This window comes from Podarcis muralis, chromosome 10, assembly GCF_964188315.1.
Source record: "Podarcis muralis chromosome 10, rPodMur119.hap1.1, whole genome shotgun sequence".
In the NCBI taxonomy this organism is placed as follows: Eukaryota; Metazoa; Chordata; class Lepidosauria; order Squamata; family Lacertidae; genus Podarcis; species Podarcis muralis.
Genome location: NC_135664.1, coordinates 77,400,348 through 77,420,677, shown reverse-complemented (window position 1 = coordinate 77,420,677; position 20,330 = coordinate 77,400,348). Strand labels below are relative to the sequence as shown.

Here is a 20,330-nt window from a genome sequence, read left to right as displayed (position 1 = left end):
AGGAAGGAGGGAGGGAGGGAGGGAAGGGGAAGGGGAAGGGGAAGGGGAAGGGGAAGGGGAAGGGGAAGGGGAAGGGGAAGGGGAAAGAGGGCAGAGAAGAGAAAGCGCTTCCTCTTGCAGGGCAGAGTAAAACCTGTGGAACTCCCTCCCACAAGAGGCAGAGGCCACCAGTGGTTGCAGGAATTGATGTACAGGTTGGGGGGGGGTTGCCCCTCCAGCAGATATCATGCACACGCAGCCCACTACCAAAATCAGCACCATCACTTTTGTGACTTTTGTGATTTATCCCCACAAAACACTTCATTCAAAGGGCCTTTGCTGCACAATACCAAATGTAACAATTCACTGATAGATGTCTCTGTGTACTGGCTCACTGGGGAAACTTCAGAAATTCATATAGAGATGTGAGCTCAGCTACCCAGCAGCCCCTCTGCCTGAGGGATAATCCCTGGCATCCTGATACCTGAGTGCCAGACAGGTAGCCATGCCAGAAATACCAAACCCAGATGAAGACAAAAGGGTGTGATGAACTTGGCTGTGATGAACTTGGCTGGGAAAAATAACTATCTCCTTTTGTTTCACTTGATGGGTGTTTGGTGGAGGGCAAGGGGAACTATGGGGCAGCGTCCAGGATGCTCAGATTACTGCCACCAGACCTCCCCTTTCATGATGTAATCGTGATATGTGAGTGGTGTAGTTTTTTGGGGGGGGTGTAACATGGGGATTAAAGGTAAAGGGTAAAGGGACCCCTGACCATTAGGTCCAGTTGCCGACGACTTTGGGGTTGCAGCGCTCATCTCGCTTTATTGACAGCCGACGTTTGTCTGCAGACAGTTTCCAGGTCATGTGGTCAGCATGACTAAGACGCTTCTGGCGAACCAGAGCAGCGCACGGAAACACCATTTACCTTCTCGCCACAGCAGTACCTATTTATCTACTTGCACTTTGACGTGCTTTCGAACTGCTAGGTTGGCAGGAGCAGGGACTGAGCAACGGGAGCTCACCCCGTCGCGGGGATTTGAACCACCAACCTTCCGATTGGCAAGCCCTAGGCTCTGTGGTTTATTAGTGCCACCCGCTAATAAAAGTTTGGGGGCTCTTTTGTACTGCAACTGGACCTAGTGGTCGGGGGTCCCTTCTCCTTTAACATGGGGATTAGCAGCTTTAAAAAGTTTGGGTTCTCTTTTGTTGGGGGCTTCCATCTTGTTCCACCTTGTGGCAGGTGGGAGTCCTGTGGCGACAGTCTTCAATCAAGACCAAGCCGACTGGCTGCTGTTTGCTCCATTATTCCTGGCTGGTCTCCTTGTTTTTTGTCCAAGGGAGCCCTCAGATTTCTCCATTAGCACAATCAAGAGAGGAGGAGGCCGATCCGTGGAGGAGGAGGAGGAGGAGAGGGTGATGGGGGGCTCCTCTGCTCTGTCTCCCCCGTAGGAGGCTGTCATGAGACAAAGGTTCTTGAGAGCAGGAGCAGCAAGGCCTACATCTTTCAAGCCTGCTGGCTGTTAACTGTTAACAGCTAATTGCTGAGTCACTGTGACTCAGGATTCATCTCGAGTGATGACTCATTCTCCCTAGAAAAGTAGCCAGTCTCTCTGTGGGCCTCAGGAGCTGAGTAGTATTGCTTTGTGTTGTTGCTGTGAATGTATAGCGGAGTCGCCTTCAAGGGCAGTTCCACACAGAGAGCGTTGCCATCATCCCATCTGGTGCAGAGCAGGGAGGACCAGGGCCATGTCCTCTCTGTCCCGAAAGGTCTGTGGGGTGGGGAAGTAGCCCGAGCTGGACATGGGCCTCAAGAGACCATGATGGACCCAGGAGTGCCCGCAAGTATTCATGACTGGGGAGGGGGAGTGTTAAGCAATGTAACATCATCATCGTTACTGCTTGTTCCCTGCCTGTCATCTGAATTTCCAAGAGCAGATTACAATTTTCTTTAAAAAGCAATAAGAACAGTTGAAAATGCATTACACTCATAGAAAGGCGAGTTCCACTTTATTTGATTTTGAGTGCTGTCCTTTGACCCCACCCACATGTCATTTGGCCCTCAGAAGTTAGCCAGATACGGGAATAAATGGGCTCTGAAGTGGGGTTGGGCAGGAGAGCAACTCTTGAGGAGTCCTGGGTTAGGACCCCCACTATAACCCAATGCTCAGATAACACTCAGTACAAATGACTCACTTGTCAATCACAGTTCTGACTTCATTCCTTGATTGAAAACTCTGAAAGGCAGGAGCAAAGACCAACAGTTCCCTGCACATTTTGCATGGTCACTTTCCCTCTAGGAGGGCTGGAGACTTAATTCTCCTTCTCCTTTTTATAGAAACCTCAGAGTCTGGGTTGTGGTGCAGTCCAGAGCTGGCTCTTCCAAGACTCATACATACTTCCTCACGGAACATTTTTCTCCTCTAGGCAATATGTCAGTTTTGTAACAGAACAATGTATTCGGTTTGTAGAATTCCCTAGCACCTCAGATTTGGACAGACAGAACTTGGCAGAAGATCAAGGGATTCCTTCATTTCTCTTGGAGGCTTCCTGAGAGCACAGATGGATGAGCAAGACTCAGCTGGCCCTGAAGCAGGAAGAGGCCAGGCCATGGAAATGGGGAGCAGTGGGAGATTCTGGGGGAAAACTGTGCAGAAGATCCTGGGAGAGGAGGACACTCTCCACTCAGAGGTGCAGAGCAAGCAATTGAGGCAGTTCTGCTACCAGGAGGCCAAAGGACCCCGGAAGGTTTGCAGCCAACTCTACTGCCTTGACCATCAGTGGCTGAAGCCAGAAAGGCACACAAAAGCTGAGATGCTGGACTTGGTGATCTTGGAGCAGTTCCTGGCTGTCCTTCCTCTGGAGATGGAGAGCTGGGTGAGGGAATGCGGAGCAGAGACCAGTTCCCAGGCGGTGGCCCTGGCCGAAGGATTCCTCCTGAGTCAAGCAGAGGAGAGGAAACAGGCAGAGCAGCAGGTGAGAGAGACTTTCCTCTGGATACTCCCAAGGGGCTCCAAACGTGAGTGAGGGTATCTGAAAATTCTCCATCCTTTTTTGGAAAGCAGCCATTGAATGTTATCAGATTGCCCTTCGGTTTTTGCCTCTGTCATTCCTTTTCTAACTCTTCTTCATATTCTCTGTTTTGAATCTTTGTTGCTATTTCAGAGGCAGGATCTGTTTGCAGAAATGGGCCCAGATTCCTTTGAGACTAAAAGGATTCTGTTGGACACCAGAGAGAGGCTGCTGGGTAAGGAAGGAGTCCGTTCTCCATTTGGTCCCTTTCTGTGGATATCAAAACAAATCCATAGGTTCTTTTCCTCCTTTTTTGGGGGGGGGGGTAGACGGGACGCGGGTGGCACTGTGGGTAAAAGCCTCAGCGCCTAGGGCTTGCCGATCGAAAGGTCGGCGGTTCGAATCCCCGCGGCGGGGTGCGCTCCCGTTGCTCGGTCCCAGCGCCTGCCAACCTAACAGTTCGAAAGCACTCCCGGGTGCAAGTAGATAAATAGGTACCGCTTACTAGCGGGAAGGTAAACGGCATTTCCGTGTGCGGCTCTGGCTCGCCAGAGCAGCTTTGTCACGCTGGCCACATGACCCAGAAGTGTCTCCGGACAGCGCTGGCCCCCAGCCTCTTGAGTGAGATGGGCGCACAACCCTAGAGTCTGTCAAGACTGGCCCGTACGGGCAGGGGTACCTGTACCTTTACCTTTTAGACACTTGGGGCCAGGAGCACCAAGGAGGGAGATGTATTTTTTAACCCAACTAAATTATGAAATGGGTCCAAATGTCCAGATGCACTCAGAAGGTGAGACTTTTTGGAGAGCAGCTGCACTTCTGGCTTCCCACTTACCTCTGTCTCTCACAGGTGACCAGATGATGCCAGCAAGACGTCCTCTTCCATCTATTCCTGGTGGTGAAGGAGAAGCAACGGCTGTGGAAGCAGCTCAGGTAGAGGGAGGGAGCCCTGTGGGGAAGGGGGCTGAGGGGTGGGGCAGCCAGAGTGCCTCTGGCCCCCAAGGAATCTCTCTCCTCCTCTTGGCTTCTGTCCAAGCTGCTCTGAAGGCAGCCTAGACAGAAGCCAAGAGGCTGGGAATGCCATTCGAGAAGCTTAATGGGCTGAGAATAAGGAACAGCCACCTTGCCTTAACTCGCCTTCTGACGGTCAATAGGATGATTCATAAGTCATTGTAGTTTTATTTCTAGAGTTATCATTGAATGCTAAAATAGGCTTCTAAGCAGTTCATCAAGCCTCAAAAATAGTTCCCAGGAATCACCTATCTTGTCGCATCAGTTGCACAATGGGGTTTCCCCACCTTCTCCTCCCCCCTTTTAATGCGCAGAAAGAAACAGCAATGTGTAGCAGACCACCTTAGTGCTGTCTAAAGAGGACCTCTTCATTTCTCTCTTAGGGTCCAGTGTGCTTTGAAGATGTTGCTGTTCATTTCACAGATGAGGAGTGGGCGTTGCTGGATCCAGACCAGAGAGCTCTGCATAAGGAAGTCATGGAGGAGAATCACAGGGTTGTGGCCTCTCTCAGTAAGGCTCCCTTGTGGATCATGACCTCTGTTTGGAAATTCCATGCATATCTCTCTCTGATAAGCCTCCCTGGTTTTGAGGGAGGTCTGCAGGGCCACTTGCAGCACCTGGGATTCTAATACCCCCCAAACTCACCTTAAATGGAGGGCTATCAGCATGTTTTGACCGTGGACATGATGAAGCCAACATAGACCTTGCTGAGAATGAAATGGGAACATGCTGGGAATCTGAGGTCAGGAGAACACATCTTTGTTGACACTGTCCTGCCTTCTATTGCCCAAAATCTTCCTGATATGGAGCATATGGAAGACATTGAGGGTTTCCCCCCCTAATGGTTGTAATTGTCCACAATTCACTTCACAAACTGCTTGCTCAAGGCACAATCCTGATAGACCTCCCTCTTGGCATTGAAGAGTTAGCAACACATTTGCCTTGCCAATACACTTGTCCAGGTCAGCATCGATGAAGAGGTTGTTGGTTATGGTAGAACCTCCTAGGGAGACAAAATCATCCACCACCTCCAGTGTCTGAAACTCCCATAGGCGCATTTTGCGACAGGGAATTTCATAGGCACGAGCAGTTTCTGAGCTCTGCGTGCAGTACTGCACCTAAGATTTCAGATTAAAACTGCGGAGTGGAAGGAAAGGAGGACCTTTTTCTGCCTCCCCACTTCCAGCTACTCTCTGAAAGCTGAAGGAGAGACCTGTCAAGGTGGTGTCTGCTCTTCGCAATAAACACCCTCTGCTCAGAGAGATATTTACAGTTCTTTATTTACATATGTACAAACAGCTACAGTTCAAAATCATGCATCTGAATCTGACCAGAGTGGCTTCCTTCGGCTCCTTCTCCAACACAGCAGATGTGGGAATCTCGCAAGACGTCTTTGATTCTCTCCTCGCCTGTGCCAAAGGCACTGCTTCCCCTTCTCTTCCTGAACTCCCTGGTTGGTGGCAGGGCTCTCCAGTACTGCAGAGCCCTGACACCACTTGACTGCTCTCCGCCTTCTCCTCCCCTACTTCGTCCATCATTTCCCTGTTTTCCCTGTCTGACTGTCCCTGCTCTAATACTCCCCCTTCCCTTGACCCAAGGGCTGTCTGTCCCGTGACATCACCCCCCCTAAGCCCCCCGATCTGTCTGGCTTTCAATGTCCTCTGAGGATCTGAAACCTACAAGTGGTGATATACCTGTGGGTGCATGCATTGTGTTATTGTATGCAAACTCTGCCAGGCTCAATTTCCTCAAAACTTCTCTCTCTGTTCTCCCCTTGCCTGTCTGTCCCGTGACAAGACCTTCTTAAAAAATCAGGGGGGGGGGTGGGCAGGGAAAGGACTAGACCATGTGAAAAATGAACATATTATTTTAGCTGCTGTTCATTCATAGAATCATAGAGTTGGAAGAGACCACAAGGGCCATCAAGTCCATTCCTTTTCAGCTTTGTATTTTTGTCATATGAAAGTGCACCTAGACATTCCATTTTTGAGCCCATAACCTAGGTATAAGATCCTCTTTATGTCCTAGCTGTCCTATCGCTGTTTCTAACACTGACCACCTCTAGTGTGTGGTCAGCAATGTTGATGCATGGAATTCTTCCTCTATCACAAGGGTTAGTGATCAATATTCAATACAGTGGCACTCCATTTCTTCCTGCAGCTCTAATCCATTTCTTCATTGCAGGTGGTGATGATTTGGAAATTGAGAGAGAGGATGCCCATGACAGAATCCACACAGTGGAGAAGCCATTGCCACTCTTGGAGTGTGGAGAGAGCTTCAGTCATAGCTCCCATTCGACTACCCACCAAATAAATGCTATTGGGAAGAAACCCTCTCAGTTCTCTGAATGGGGAAAAAATTTCTGTTGGAATGAAAGCCTTACTTCACAGGAAATAATTCCCACAGGGGAGGACCCACTGAAATACTTGGAATGTGGAAAGAGCTTCAGTAAGAGTGCACATCTCATTTCGCATCAAATAATTCATACAGGCGAGAAACCCTATCAGTGCTTAGAATGTAGGAAAAGCTTTAATACAAGCAAAACCTTCCGTAAACATCAGAGAATTCACAGGGGGGAGAAGCCATTTCAATGCCGAGAGTGTGGAAAGAGCTTCAGTCAGAGCACCCATCTCACAGCCCATCAAATAATTCATACAGGCGAGAAACCCTATCAGTGCTCGGAATGTGGGCGGAGCTTCAATCACAGGACGACTCTCACGGTCCATCAAAGGATTCACAGTGGTGAGAAACCCTATCAGTGCTCGGAATGTGGGAAGAGTTTCACTGTGAGCTCCCATCTCACTTCCCACCAAAGAATTCATACCGGGGAGAAACCATATCAATGTGTGAATTGTGGAAAGGGCTTCACCCAAAAGGCAAGTCTCACTTCCCATCAAAGAATTCACAGTGGTGAAAAACCTTATCAATGCATGGAATGTGGGAAGAGCTTCAGTCGGAAGCAAAGTCTCACTTCCCACCAAAGAATTCACAGTGGTGAGAAACCCTATCAGTGCTCGGAATGTGGAAAGAGATTCTCCCAGAGAGCCAATCTCAGTTCCCACCAAAGAATTCACACAGGGGGAAAACCCTATCAGTGCTTGGAATGTGGAAAGAACTTCAGTCTCAGGGCCCATCTCACTACCCATCAAAGCATTCATACCAGGGAGAAACCCTATCGATGCTTGGATTGTGGAAAGAGTTTCCTACAGAGAGCCGATCTCACTTCACACCAAAGAATTCACACAGGGGAGAAACCATATCAGTGCTTGGAATGTGGGAAGAGCTTCACTGTGAGCGCTGGTCTTACTTCCCACCAAAAAATTCATATTGGGGAGAAACCCTATCAATGTGTGAATTGTGGAAAGAGCTTCACCCAGAAGCAAAGTCTCACTTCCCACCAAAGAATTCACAGTGGTGAGAAACCATATCAGTGCTTAGAATGTGGAAAGAGTTTCTGCCAGAGAGCCAATCTCACTTCTCACCAAAGAATTCACACAGGTGAAAAACCCTATCAGTGCTTGGAATGTGGGAAGAGCTTCAGTCTGAAGAAAAGTCTCACTCATCACCAAAGAATTCACAGTGGTGAGAAACCCTACCAGTGCTCGGAATGTGGAAAGAGTTTCTGCCAGAAAGTCAATCTCACTCATCACCAAAGAATTCACACAGGTGAAAAACCCTATCAGTGCTTGGAATGTGGCAAGAGCTTCAGTCTGAAGAAAAGTCTCACTTCCCACCAAAGCATTCATACTGGGGAGAAACCCTATCGATGCTTAGATTGTGGAAAGAGTTTCTGCCAGAGAGCCGATCTCACTTCCCACCAAAGAATTCACACAGGAGAGAAACCATATCAGTGCTTGGAATGTGGGAAGAGTTTCCGCCAGAAAGTCAGCCTCACTTCCCACCAAAGAATTCACACAGGGGAGAAACCCTATCAGTGCTTGGAATGTGGGAAGAGTTTCCGCCAGAAAGTCAACCTCACTTCCCACCAAAGAATTCACACAGGGGAGAAACCCTATAAGTGCTTGGAATGTGGGAAGAGCTTCAGTCATAAGCAAAGTCTCCCTTCCCATCAAAGAATTCACAGTGGTGAGAAACCTTATCAGTGCTTGGAATGTGGGAAGGGCTTTGGTAAGAGGACCAAGCTCATGGCCCATGGACGAACTCACAGTGGTGAGAAACCCTATCAATGCTTGGATTGTGGAAAGAGTTTCAGCCAAAGGGCCAATCTAACTTGCCATGAAAGAATTCACACAGGGGAGAAACCATATCACTGCTTGGAATGTGGGAAGAGCTTCAACCAGAAGCAAAGTCTCACTTCCCACCAAAGAATTCACACAGGGGAGAAACCACATCAGTGCTTGGAATGTGGAAAGAGCTTTGGTAAGAGGACCAAGCTCATGGCTCACCAAAGAATTCACAGTGGTGAGAAACCCTATCAATGTGTGAAATGTGGAAAGAGTTTCTGCCAGAAAGCCCATCTCACATCCCACCAAAGAATTCACACTGGGGAGAAACCCTATCAGTGCTTGGAATGTGGGAAGAGCTTCAGTAAGAGGACTAACCTTATGGCCCATCAAAGAATCCACACTGGGGAGAAACCCTATCAGTGCTTGGAATGTGGAAAGAGCTTCAGTAAGAGGACTAACCTCATGGCCCATCAAAGAATCCACACTGGGGAGAAACCCTATCAGTGCTTGGAATGTGGGAAGAGCTTCACCCGGAAGGACAACCTCACTTCCCACCAAAGAATTCACACAGGGGAGAAACCATATCAGTGCTTGGAATGTGGAAAGAGCTTTGGTAAGAGGACCAAGCTCATGGCTCACCAAAGAATTCACAGTGGTGAGAAACCCTATCAATGTGTGAAATGTGGAAAGAGTTTCTGCCAGAAAGCACATCTCACTTCCCACCAAAGAATTCACAGTGGTGAGAAACCATATCAGTGCTTGGAATGTGGGAAGAGCTTCAGTAAGAGGACTAACCTCATGGCCCATCAAAGAGTTCATACAGGGGAGAATAATAGAATTTTAGACCTGCAGGAGACTTCTGGGTCGTCTAGTCCACTGCAGGACTCTCAACTAAAGCATCCATGACATATTGCCTTCAAACATCTCCTTACAAACCTCCAAGGAAGGAGAGTCCACAACCTTCCAAGGGCGTCTCTAATTTGAAGCCATTGGTTTGGGTCCCAGCCTCCAGAGCCGGTGAAAACAAGCTTGTTCAATCTTCCACCTGACACCCCTTTCTGTTCCTCAGAAGACTTGGTTTCCCAATGCTTAATTGTCTTGCTCACCCCCCCCTCTGCACACCTTCCAGCTTGTCAAAATCCTTCTTAAATTGGGGCACCCAGAACTGGACACAGGACTCCAGGTGTGGTCTGAAAAAGGCAGAAGAAAGTGGGGCTATTACTTTTCTTGATCTGGATACTTGACTTCTTTGGACACTGCCTAGAATAACAGCCTATTTCGCCGGTGTTGACATATGTTAGTCTTGTGGTCCACTAAGACCCCAGGTCTTTTCCACATGCACTACTGGCAAGCCCAGTATCCCCCATCTTATATTTGTGCAGCTGATTCTTTTTGCCTAAGTGCAGAATCTTACCTTTCTTCTTAGTGAAATTTATTGGATGCCTTTATATACCACCTGTTTCTTCAAGAAGCTCATTGTGGTCTTATAATAATAATAATAATAATAATAATAATTTATTATTTATACCCCGCCCATCTGGCTGGGCCTCCCCAGCCACTCTGGGCGGCTTCCATAAAAACCAAAAATACAATAAAATATCACATGTTAAAAACTTCCCTGAACAGGGCTGCCTTAAGATGTCTCTTGAATGTCAGGTAGTTATTTATCACTTTGACATCTGCTGGAAGGGCGTTCCACAGGGTGGGCGCCACTACCGAGAAGGCCCTCTGCCTGGTTCCCTGTAGCTTTGCTTCTCGCAATGAGGGAACCGCCAGAAGGCCCTCGGCGTTGGACCTCAGCGTCCGGGCAGAATGATGGGGGTGGAGACGCTCCTTCAGGTATACTGGACCGAGGCCGTTTAGGGCTTTAAAGGTCAGCACCAACACTTTGAATTGTGCTCGGAAACGTACTGGGAGCCAATGCAAGTCTTTCAAGACCGGTGTTATATGGTCTCGGCGGCCGCTCCCAGTCACCAGTCTAGCTGCCGCATTCTGGATTAGTTGTAGTTTCCGAGTCACCTTCAAAGGTAGCCCCACGTAGAGTGCATTGCAGTAGTCCAAGCGGGAGATAACCAGAGCATGTACCACTCTGGCGAGACAGTCCGCAGGCAGATAGGGTCTCAGCCTACGTACCAGATGGAGCTGGTAAACAGCTGCCCTGGACACGGATTTGACCTGTGCCTCCATGGACAGCTGTGAGTCCAAAATGACTCCCAGGCTGCGCACCTGGTCCTTCAGGGGCACAGTTACCCCATTCAGGACCAGGGAATCCTCCACACCTGCCCGCCTCCTGCCCCCCAAAAACAGTACTTCTGTCTTGTCAGGATTCAACCTCAATCTGTTAGCCGCCATCCATCCTCCAACCGCCTCCAGACACTCACACAGGACCTTCACCGCCTTCACTGGTTATGATTTAAAAGAGAGGTAGAGCTGGGTATCATCCGCATACTGATGAACACCCAGCCCAAACCTCCTGATGATCTCTCCCAGCGGCTGCATGTAAATGTTGAAAAGCATGGGGGAGAGGACAGAACCCTGAGGCACCCCACAAGTGAGAGCCCAGGGGTCTGAACACTCATCCCCCACCACCACTTTCTGAACACGGCCCAGGAGGAAGGAGCGGAACCACTGTATAACAGTGCCCCCAGCTCCCAGCCCCTCAAGACGGTCCAGAAGGATGCTATGGTCGATGGTGTCAAAGGCCGCTGAGAGATCCAGCAGAACTAGGAAACAGCTCTCACCTTTGTCCCTAGCCCGCCGGAGATCATCAACCAGTGCGACCAAGGCAGTTTCAGTCCCATGATGAGGCCTGAATCCCGACTGGAAGGGATCCAAATGGTCCGCTTCTTCCAGGCGTGCCTGGAGTTGTTCGGCAACCGCTCGCTCAATCACCTTGCCCAGGAATGGAAGATTTGAGACTGGGCGATAGTTGGCCATCGTGGCCGCATCTAAAGATGGTTTTTTAAGAAGCGGTTTAATAACCGCCTCTTTCAGCGGGTCTGGGAAGGCTCCCTCACGGAGGGAAGCATTCACCACCCCACGAAGCCCATTGCCCAGTCCTTCCCGGCTAGCTTTTATAAGCCAGGATGGGCAAGGATCAAGGAGACAGGTGGTTGGTTTCACTCGTCCAAGCAGCCTGTCCACATCCTCGGAGGTAACAGATTGGAATTGATCCCACTCAACTTGACTAGACAGAACTCTAGCACTCTCCCGCCCCGGCCCTGCTCCCACGGTGGAGTCTACTTCTTCCCGAATCTGAGCGATTTTATCTGCAAAAAACTTTGCAAAATCATTGCAGGAGAACATGTGGCCCGTACTGGGCCCCGATGTTGCAGGTGGTTCCGCTAAATTGTGAACCACCTGAAAAAGTCTCCTGCTGCTGTTTTCTGCAGATGCAATAGAGGCGGTGAAGAAATTCTTCTTCGCCGTCGCTATCGCCACTTGGTAGGCTCGACGTTGAGCTCTAACCTGTGTCCGGTCAGATTCGGAATGAGTTCTCCACCACCGGCGCTCTAGCCGTCTCAACGATTGTTTCATTGCCCTCAGATCCGTGGAAAACCACGGGGCTGTCCGGGCTCCATGCAACCGGAGAGGGCGCTTCGGAGCCAAACAGTCAATAGCCCTGGTTAACTCCACATTCCAGCGGGCCACCAGGGAATCAGCTGAAAGGCCATCAACATGGGATAAAGCATCCCCTACCACTCTCTGGAAACCATTTGGATCCATTAAGTGGCGGGGGCGGACCATCCGAATTGGTCCCACCTCCCTGCAGAGGGGATGGGTCGCAGAGAAGTCCAGTTGCACCAGGAAGTGATCTGACCATGGCACTTCTTTCGTTTCGCTTTTACTTAGTGTCAGATCACCAACATCCATAGAGGTAAACACCAGGTCTAAGGCATGTCCGTGGCTATGGGTTGGGCCAGACTTATTCAGGGACAGCCCCATGGAGGCCATGCTTTCCACGAAGTCCCGAGCGGCCCCTTGTAAGGTTGTGTCGGCATGGATGTTAAAATCCCCTAGGACGACCAAGCTAGGTGTCTCCAGGAGAACATCCGCCACGACCTGAAGCAGCTCGGACAGGGAATCCTTGGTGCAGCGGGGAGGTCGGTACACCAAAAGGAATCCTGTACTGCCCCTATTGCCCAACTTCCAGAACATGCACTCAGAAAACTGGGTCTTCCCAACAGGACGCCTGGTGCAAACTAATGACTTCCTAAAAATCACTGCAACCCCCCCTCCCCGCCCACATGACCTGGGTTGCTGTGCGTAAGAGTTACCTGGTGGACAAGCAGCGGCAAGGACAGGCCCATCTGCTTCATCCAACCAGGTCTCTGTTATACATGCCAGGTCAAATCCTCCATCCATGATCAAGTCATGGATGGCAGTGGTCTTATGAATCATTGACCTGGCATTGCACAGCAGCACCTTCAGGTCATGTGGGTATCCCTTGCTGATTCTAGTATCCATCCGGTCAGGACCAGACCCGGAGGCAGGGATAGTCCTCAGACAACGACTAAACCTGCCTCCTCTGTAATGACATGGTCTGGTCTTAGCGTAACTCCTCCTCCTACCCGTGATCACTGAGATCGGTTGTCCCAGTGCATCCTCCCCTGTGGAACATGCCCCAGCCATTTTATGGGCTGGGGCCCACTCCCCGGCAGCCCTGAACCCTCCCCCTAAAAACAAAATAACACCTTAAACAAACAACCAAAACCAATAAAACAATACAAACGAAAAATGTAAAAATTACAAAAACATCAAAATAATAATAAAAAAAATTCCCCAAGCCCAACCAACATCCATCCCACCCCCACCCCGCACATACAAAAAATCCAAAGAATTAAAAAACAAACAAAAAAAACACATTTTAAAAACACTCTGTGCTTCTCCGGCAGTAACAACTGTCCTGGTGAGGCCTGTCAGGCCCCGCCCTGGGCCAGATGGTAAGTGGCAGGAAGGAGCAGGGCCCTCAAGCACTCACTCAGGGAGTCTTCCTGGGCAGCAGAACGCAGCAGTCCCTGTGAGTCCTTCAGGCCCCGCCCTGGGCCAGATGGTGAGTGGCAGGAAGGAGCAGGGCCCTCAGACACTCACACAGGAGAGTCCTCCTGGGCAGCAGAACGCAGCAGTCCCTGTGAGTCCTTCAGGCCCCGCCCTGGGCCAGATGGTGAGTGGCAGGAAGGAGCAGGGCCCTCAAGCACTCACTCAGGGAGTCTTCCTGGGCAGCAGGCCGCAAGCCGCACGCAGTCCTTATGAGGCCCCAGGCCCCGCCCCGGGCCAGATGGTAAGTGGCAGGAAGGAGCAGGGCCCTCAAGCACTCACTCAGGGAGTCTTCCTGGGCAGCAGGCCGCAAGCCGCACGCAGTCCTTATGAGGCCCCAGGCCCCGCCCCAGGCCAGATGGTAAGTGGCAGGAAGGAGCAGGGCCCTCAAGCACTCACTCAGGGAGTCTTCCTGGGCAGCAGGCCGCAAGCCGCACGCAGTCCTTATGAGGCCCCAGGCCCCGCCCCAGGCCAGATGGTAAGTGGCAGGAAGGAGCAGGGCCCTCAAGCACTCACTCAGGGACTCTTCCTGGGCAGCAGGCCGCAAGCCGCACGCAGTCCTTATGAGGCCCCAGGCCCCCCCCAGGCCAGATGGTAAGTGGCAGGAAGGAGCAGGGCCCTCAAGCACTCACTCAGGGAGTCTTCCTGGGCAGCAGGCCGCAAGCCGCACGCAGTCCTTATGAGGCCTGTCAGGCCCCGCCCTGGGCCAGATGGTAAGTGGCAGGAAGGAGCAGGGCCCTCAAGCACTCACTCAGGGAGTCTTCCTGGGCAGCAGGCCGCAAGCCGCACGCAGTCCTTATGAGGCCCCAGGCCCCGCCCCAGGCCAGATGGTAAGTGGCAGGAAGGAGCAGGGCCCTCAAGCACTCACTCAGGGACTCTTCCTGGGCAGCAGGCCGCAAGCCGCACGCAGTCCTTATGAGGCCCCAGGCCCCGCCCCAGGCCAGATGGTAAGTGGCAGGAAGGAGCAGGGCCCTCAAGCACTCACTCAGGGACTCTTCCTGGGCAGCAGGCCGCAAGCCGCACGCAGTCCTTATGAGGCCCCAGGCCCCCCCCAGGCCAGATGGTAAGTGGCAGGAAGGAGCAGGGCCCTCAAGCACTCACTCAGGGAGTCTTCCTGGGCAGCAGGCCGCAAGCCGCACGCAGTCCTTATGAGGCCTGTCAGGCCCCGCCCTGGGCCAGATGGTAAGTGGCAGGAAGGAGCAGGGCCCTCAAGCACTCACTCAGGGAGTCTTCCTGGGCAGTCTTAAGTCATTCTCCCCCTCATCATTTAATCCTGACAACAACCCTGTGAGGTAGGTTGGGCTGTGAAGCCATCACCCAGTGACTGAGTGGAGATTTGAACCCAGGTCTCCCAGTTCCTAGTCCAAAACTCTTAAGCACTGCACCCCACTGGCTCTCGAATGAGACTCTTGGAAAGTGCATGCATTCGTATTTCCCGAAAGTTTCAGTGCAATGTCTTGGTGTTTGTATTTAAAGTTTTATACGCATGTATCAATGACATTAATATAATAATGGTAATTACAGTAGAGGAGTAAATTTTAGGAAATGCTAGATGGTGATGGGGTAGTTTGGAATGCTGGGATTGAGCAATTGAACGGATCAATTTCCACATAAATCACAAGATCTAAAATATAAAAACAAAACAGCAACAGCAACAACCCCTCCCCCAAAACCCCCAAATTCAAGAGTCTGTTCAGCAGCCTCAGCTTTTGCAGCTGGAGTCAATCCAGGCTCTGCCCTCCCAGGCTAGGTGGAAAAGGTCTCTAAGGAGAGAGCCCATCTTCTGGGACTTGCAGCCAAGATGGTTGGCTGCAACCATTGGAGGGTGGAATGGAATGGGACAGTGGTGGCAATTGTGGAGCAGGGTTGGGTAGAGAGAGAGCATTATAATCCCCGTCGTTGCAGCTGTAGCAAAGTTTCAAAAGAAAAAGAAAAGAAATGAGAACATTTGAAACCACATGTTTATGTCTATTTTTTAAATAAATCAGTTTAATGAATCGATGCACACTTCCTCCTTTGTTATGTTTGGGGTGAAGTGTTGAAGAGTTCTCTGTGGTGGCAACAGGAATAAAGGGGAGTTTGGCGGAAGATCCATCTCCTAGCCGTGCACCTTGAATGAAACGGGAAGGTGGCCCAGGGATGGGTGGGCAGGGCCAAAGCCCCTCTGAGCAAAGGCCGTGGGGGCTCAACATGGGGAGATAAACTAGAGGACACTCGGAGAGTACAAAGCACTTCATAAAAACCAACTCTGCTGTCTTTACAACATCCCTATGAGGTGGACCTGTAGCCTTTCCCCCATTAATGTGGGAAGTCGAAGAGAGCAGAGGCTTGACAACCATATGTTAGGAGTGCTCTGATGGTGTTTCCTGCTTGGCAGGGGGTTGGACTCAATGGCCCTTGTGGTCTCTTCCAACTCTATGATTCTATGAGAGGAGGAGAGCAGAGAGGGGTGTGAAGCAGAGATTCTGTCCCTCTGCCCTCTTGCAAGTTGCACACACACAATGCGCTCTGATTTGCACTGCTCATTCACATCTGTTTTAGGCCCCCAGGCATTTACTGAAACGGTCTAGGTGCTGATTTTTAAAGTACATGATGATGTTGTTGTTGTTTAGTCGTGTCCGACTCTTCGTGACCCCCTGGACCTGAGCACACCAGGCACTCCCGTCTTCCACTGCCTCCCACAGTTTGGTCAAACTCATGCTGGTAGCTTCGAGAACACTGTCCCACCATCTCGTCCTCTGTCGTCCCCTTCTCCTTGTGCCCTCCATCTTTCCCAGCATCAGGGTCTTTTCCAGGGAGTCTTCTCTTCTCCTGAGGTGGCCAAAGTTTTGGAGCCTCAGCTTCAGGATCTGTCCTTCCAGTGAGCACTCAGGGCTGATTTCCCTAAGAATGGAGAGGTTGGATCTTCTTGCAGTCCATGGGACTCTCAAGAGTCTCCTCCAGCACCAGAATTCAAAAGCATCAATTCTTCGGCGATCAGCCTTCTTTATGGTCCAGCTCTCCCTTCCATACATCACTACTGGGAAAACCAGAGCTTTAGCTATACAGACCTTTGTTGGCAAGGTGATGTCTCTGCTTTTTAAGATGAAGAGTTTGGATTTGATATCCCGCCTTTCACTCCCTTTAAGGAGTCTCAAAGTGGCTAACATTCTCCTTTCTCTTCCTCCCCCACAACAAACACTCTGTGAGGTGAGTGGGGCTGAGAGACTTCAGAGAAGTGTGACTGGCCCAAGGTCACCCAGCAGCTGCAGGTGGAGGAGCAGGGAATCAAACCCGGTTCACCAGATTACGAGTCCACTGCTCTTAACCACTACACCACACTGGTAGTTTGTCAAGTATTTGATAGTGGTTGCATTTTATAGTTGATGGGATTTAAGAGGGGGCTTTGAGCTATGTGTGCTGCCCTCACACTGGAGCAGAGGGAAGGAAGTTGCCCTGCAGAAGGGGTAGGACAGCCTCTCCCAGCGGACAGAGAGAAGTCCAAAGTTTGGAGTAATGAATAACCTGGTTCAATCTGGACCAAGTACACTCCTTCGGATCCCTGGGAGTCCCTTTCACTGAGACACTTTTCTGGAAGGGGCACCTGGAGGCTGCAAAACTTAAAGCGCAGGAAGCTTGTGGGGCACTAATGAAATTCTGCCTCATGGTGGGTGGACACTTATTAGAACCTGTGCTGATAATTGGAAGCAGAGCTGAGGGAAGTCTTTGGGGGAGGGGAGGGGGGAAGGCGGTAAATAATGAATATGATATGTTTGGATATGCTGTTGAATTGCTAATAAAAATACTTTTTTAAAAAATAAAAGTATATAAAAGAGTTTACTCACATTCTGTTCACAGAAGGATCCCAGAAGGCAGACTTAGGTTACAAAATATACACACCTGGAATCTATCCCATAAGGAGATAGTTCATTTGTCCTCTCTTGAAGCCAAGAGAGCATCTCAGGCTAAGGAGATGTTGCTGCTTCGAGGAATGGAGTCACAGAGAGAGAGATGGCTGCCTCCCCTGTGCTCTTTTGTTACCTGCACAGGTGACGTCATCCCCACCTCTGGTCACATGTAGAGGAAGTTTGTCCCAGCCCAGGAGGAAACAAGAAGTTCTGACTGGCTGGTCCAGACATCCCCTTTTATGTCCACTCTAGGAATGTTGTATTTGACTGCTCTGTGTTTCACACCCCACAGTTCAAACAAAGAGAGATTGCAAGGAGCTCCAAACAGAGCTCTCCAAACGGGGTGGATGGGCAGTAATGACAGTTCATTGTCAATGAGATCAAAGTGATGCATGTTGGGACACCCCCCTTCATATGTACAGGCTCATGGGGTCTGAACCGGGTTTCTCTGTGTGCTCTAGGAGACCAGGGGAGAGGGGAGCTGGTCGCAGCAGGAGGGGGAGTCTCCCTGGATGCTTCAGCAGCCGGCCTCCTCTGGGTCTCCTGGCCCCCTCCTCTCCTCCCTCTGAGTCTGACCTGCCAGGTACTTCTCCCTTCCTTAAAATGCTGTTCAGTACTTCTTTCAAGGGTGCAATCAGGGTTTGATTTAGGTTTTTTATCATATTTTGCCGGAAATCCATCCGGTCCTGGGGCCTCCACAGTTTTTGATTCTTTTATTACTCGTTGGATTTCGTCTTCTTCTATTGACTCTGCCTCTCGGTCCTTGCACTTTGCACCAACCAATACTCAGCTTTACTTAAGAATACTTTACCATTTATGTAGCACATTTAAAGCATTACAAAATATAACACATATTATCTCAGTAATCTAAACAACGGCCCTGCAAGGCTGTCCAGTGTTATAATCCCCATGGATAGGAAGAGTTGAGGTTGCAGGAAGAGGAGTTTGACTCACATCTCACACTTTGACTGCTACACTGCATCATCAGTCCTTGCCCTCCAGATCCTGAAAACAGCCCTGTGAGTTGTCAGGGGACTGCCCCCCATCCTATTCTAAACAAGGCAGCACGGGCAGTAAGCCCTCGTCAGCAAACATTGCCAGAGATGTCTGTATGGGGAACGGTGGGCTGAGCATAACACACGGAGGCAGCTCAGAGGCATCCCTGCTGGTCGCTCGCTCCAAGGGAGGTGACATTCTACCCCAGGCTCTTTCTGTGGGAATGTTTAGGGAGGCAGGAGAGGATACATTCTTTTATGATATCCTTCCTAACTTGCGTTGGCAAGTTCTATAACTTAGCAGAGTTGTTAAACAATCCCTCTTTGAAATCACACAGCAGTTAGCTAGTTGCAGGCTCGTCTGAGCCTCACTATTTAGGATTCCTGGTAAGATCCCTTTTTATATCCCTCCTAAAAGAATAGACACAACTATCTGATTAAAGTTAACATAAAACTAGTTGACTTACAATCATCCAGTTCACGATAAGATCCCTGAAGGCAGACTTAAGTTACATAACTCTATATATATCGACATGAACTATTCCATAAGGGAAATAATCTCAAGTGACTGCAACTGAGCAGTCACTTCTTCCTACCTTGTAGGAACACAAAAAGGAGAAGAAGAAGAGCAGAACATGGAGGCCGTGTGCTCCTCTGTCCAAGAACAGGCCACACCTACATGAAGTGCCATGCAGAGGAAGTCTGTCCCAGCTCAGGAGGAACTAGCAAGTCTTCTCCTGAGTGACACAAGCATTCCCCAGCATGTGCATTGTAGGAATGTTGCATTTGACTGCAATGCAATTTCACACCCCACACCTTCACTACCCAATAATCATTTGCAAGCGTACTTCTTCCAAGGCTCAGTAGTTAAGATTCTGAGCTTGAAAAACAAAACCCCTGAGATTGAGGCATCACCAGAGAAGCTTCCTCATGTGCATCTCACACAACATTCTCATCTCCAGTTGGGATCACCTGAGACCTCAGAAAGAAATCATTGTTTTGGGGGAAAGTGGCGTGGAACCATGCCTGAGTCAAAAGATTACAGAGCAAAGACAGCGCCCTATTCACGTTTCATATGAAGTTGGTTTGTTCCCATGAATTGTACCAGCGAGCTTCTTCACAGAATTTCATATTCCCATATTGCAGAGTTTTGAGAAATTAAAGAATAAAGTGCGAGATTGGCTCCATTACTATCAGATAATGGAGGCATATAATTTGGACAAGAAAATTGGCTTCCTGGTGGAAAAATCAAAATTAGAAACAGAATTGTTAGAACCCAAAACAAAGAATTTGTCAGGAATGTATAATTTGCTGTTGAAATGGAACACTCAGGAGGAAACGGTTAAATCTGCTATGATAAAATGGGCACAAGATGTTGGACATAATATCATGTTTGCAGACTGGGAACAGTTGTGGAACACCGGTATGAAATTCATGGCATGTAATGCCCTAAGAGAGAATATTATGAAAATGATTTACAGGTGGTATCATTTGCCCGATAATAAATGTTGGAAATGTAAGGAAAATGAAGGCACATTTTTTCACCTTTGGTGGACGTGCCCAAGAATTAAGGCTTTCTGGGAGATGATATAGAATGAATTGAAAAAGGTATTTAAATATACCCTTCTGAAGAAACCAGAGGCCTTTCTCCTGGGCATAGTTGACCAATCGGTGTTAAAGAAGGATAGAACTTTCTTTATGTATGCCACAACAGCAGGAAGAATACTTATTGCAAAATATTGGAAGACACAAGATCTACCCACTTTGGAAGAATGGCAGATGAAGGTGATGGACTATATGGAATTGGCGGAAATGACCGGCAGGATTCGAGACCAGGGAGAAGAGTCAGTGGAGGAAGATTGGAAGAAATTTAAAGACTATTTACAGAGATATTGTAAAATTAAGGAATTTTAGAATAATGTTGGATTGGAACTAAGTGGTTTCTAGCTGTGATGGGTTAAAAGAATATGAAAAAATGGGTTTATATAAGTAAAAATCTAAGATTGTAATAATTTAAGAATAAGATCTGGGTAACAAAAAGAGGGAAAGAAATTGTTGAATTAATAATTTGATTTGGAATACAAAAAAGGGTGGTATGAGGAGGTCCGAGAAACAAGTAAATGAAAAATAAGGAGATGGAAAGATTGATTGTTTTTAACAACTTTTGTTGGATTTTTCCCCCCTGTTTTTTTTTTTTTTTTGTAATGTAAAATTCTTAATAA

The 20,330-nt window shown here is 49.2% G+C and overlaps 1 protein-coding gene across 13 annotated transcripts in view; it reads left to right on the top strand.

The window, feature by feature from the left end:
* Nucleotides 1–9,812, top strand: part of LOC114605699 (uncharacterized) — a 108,524-nt gene extending 98,712 nt beyond the window's left edge. For 6 of the 13 annotated variants that reach the window (XM_077935489.1, XM_077935487.1, XM_077935486.1 and 3 more), the window contains one exon: nucleotides 6,187–9,812. In XM_077935489.1, coding sequence (XP_077791615.1) covers nucleotides 6,187–9,095 — 2,909 coding nt within the window. In that variant the 3' untranslated portion in view covers nucleotides 9,096–9,812. Of the gene's footprint in view, nucleotides 1–2,406; nucleotides 2,956–3,144; nucleotides 3,227–3,841; nucleotides 3,925–4,385; nucleotides 4,513–6,186 lie in introns of those variants that run through there. The other 7 variants (XM_077935491.1, XM_077935490.1, XM_077935493.1 and 4 more) reach the window with 6 other exon arrangements.
* The last annotated feature ends 10,518 nt before the right edge of the window (nucleotides 9,813–20,330 follow it).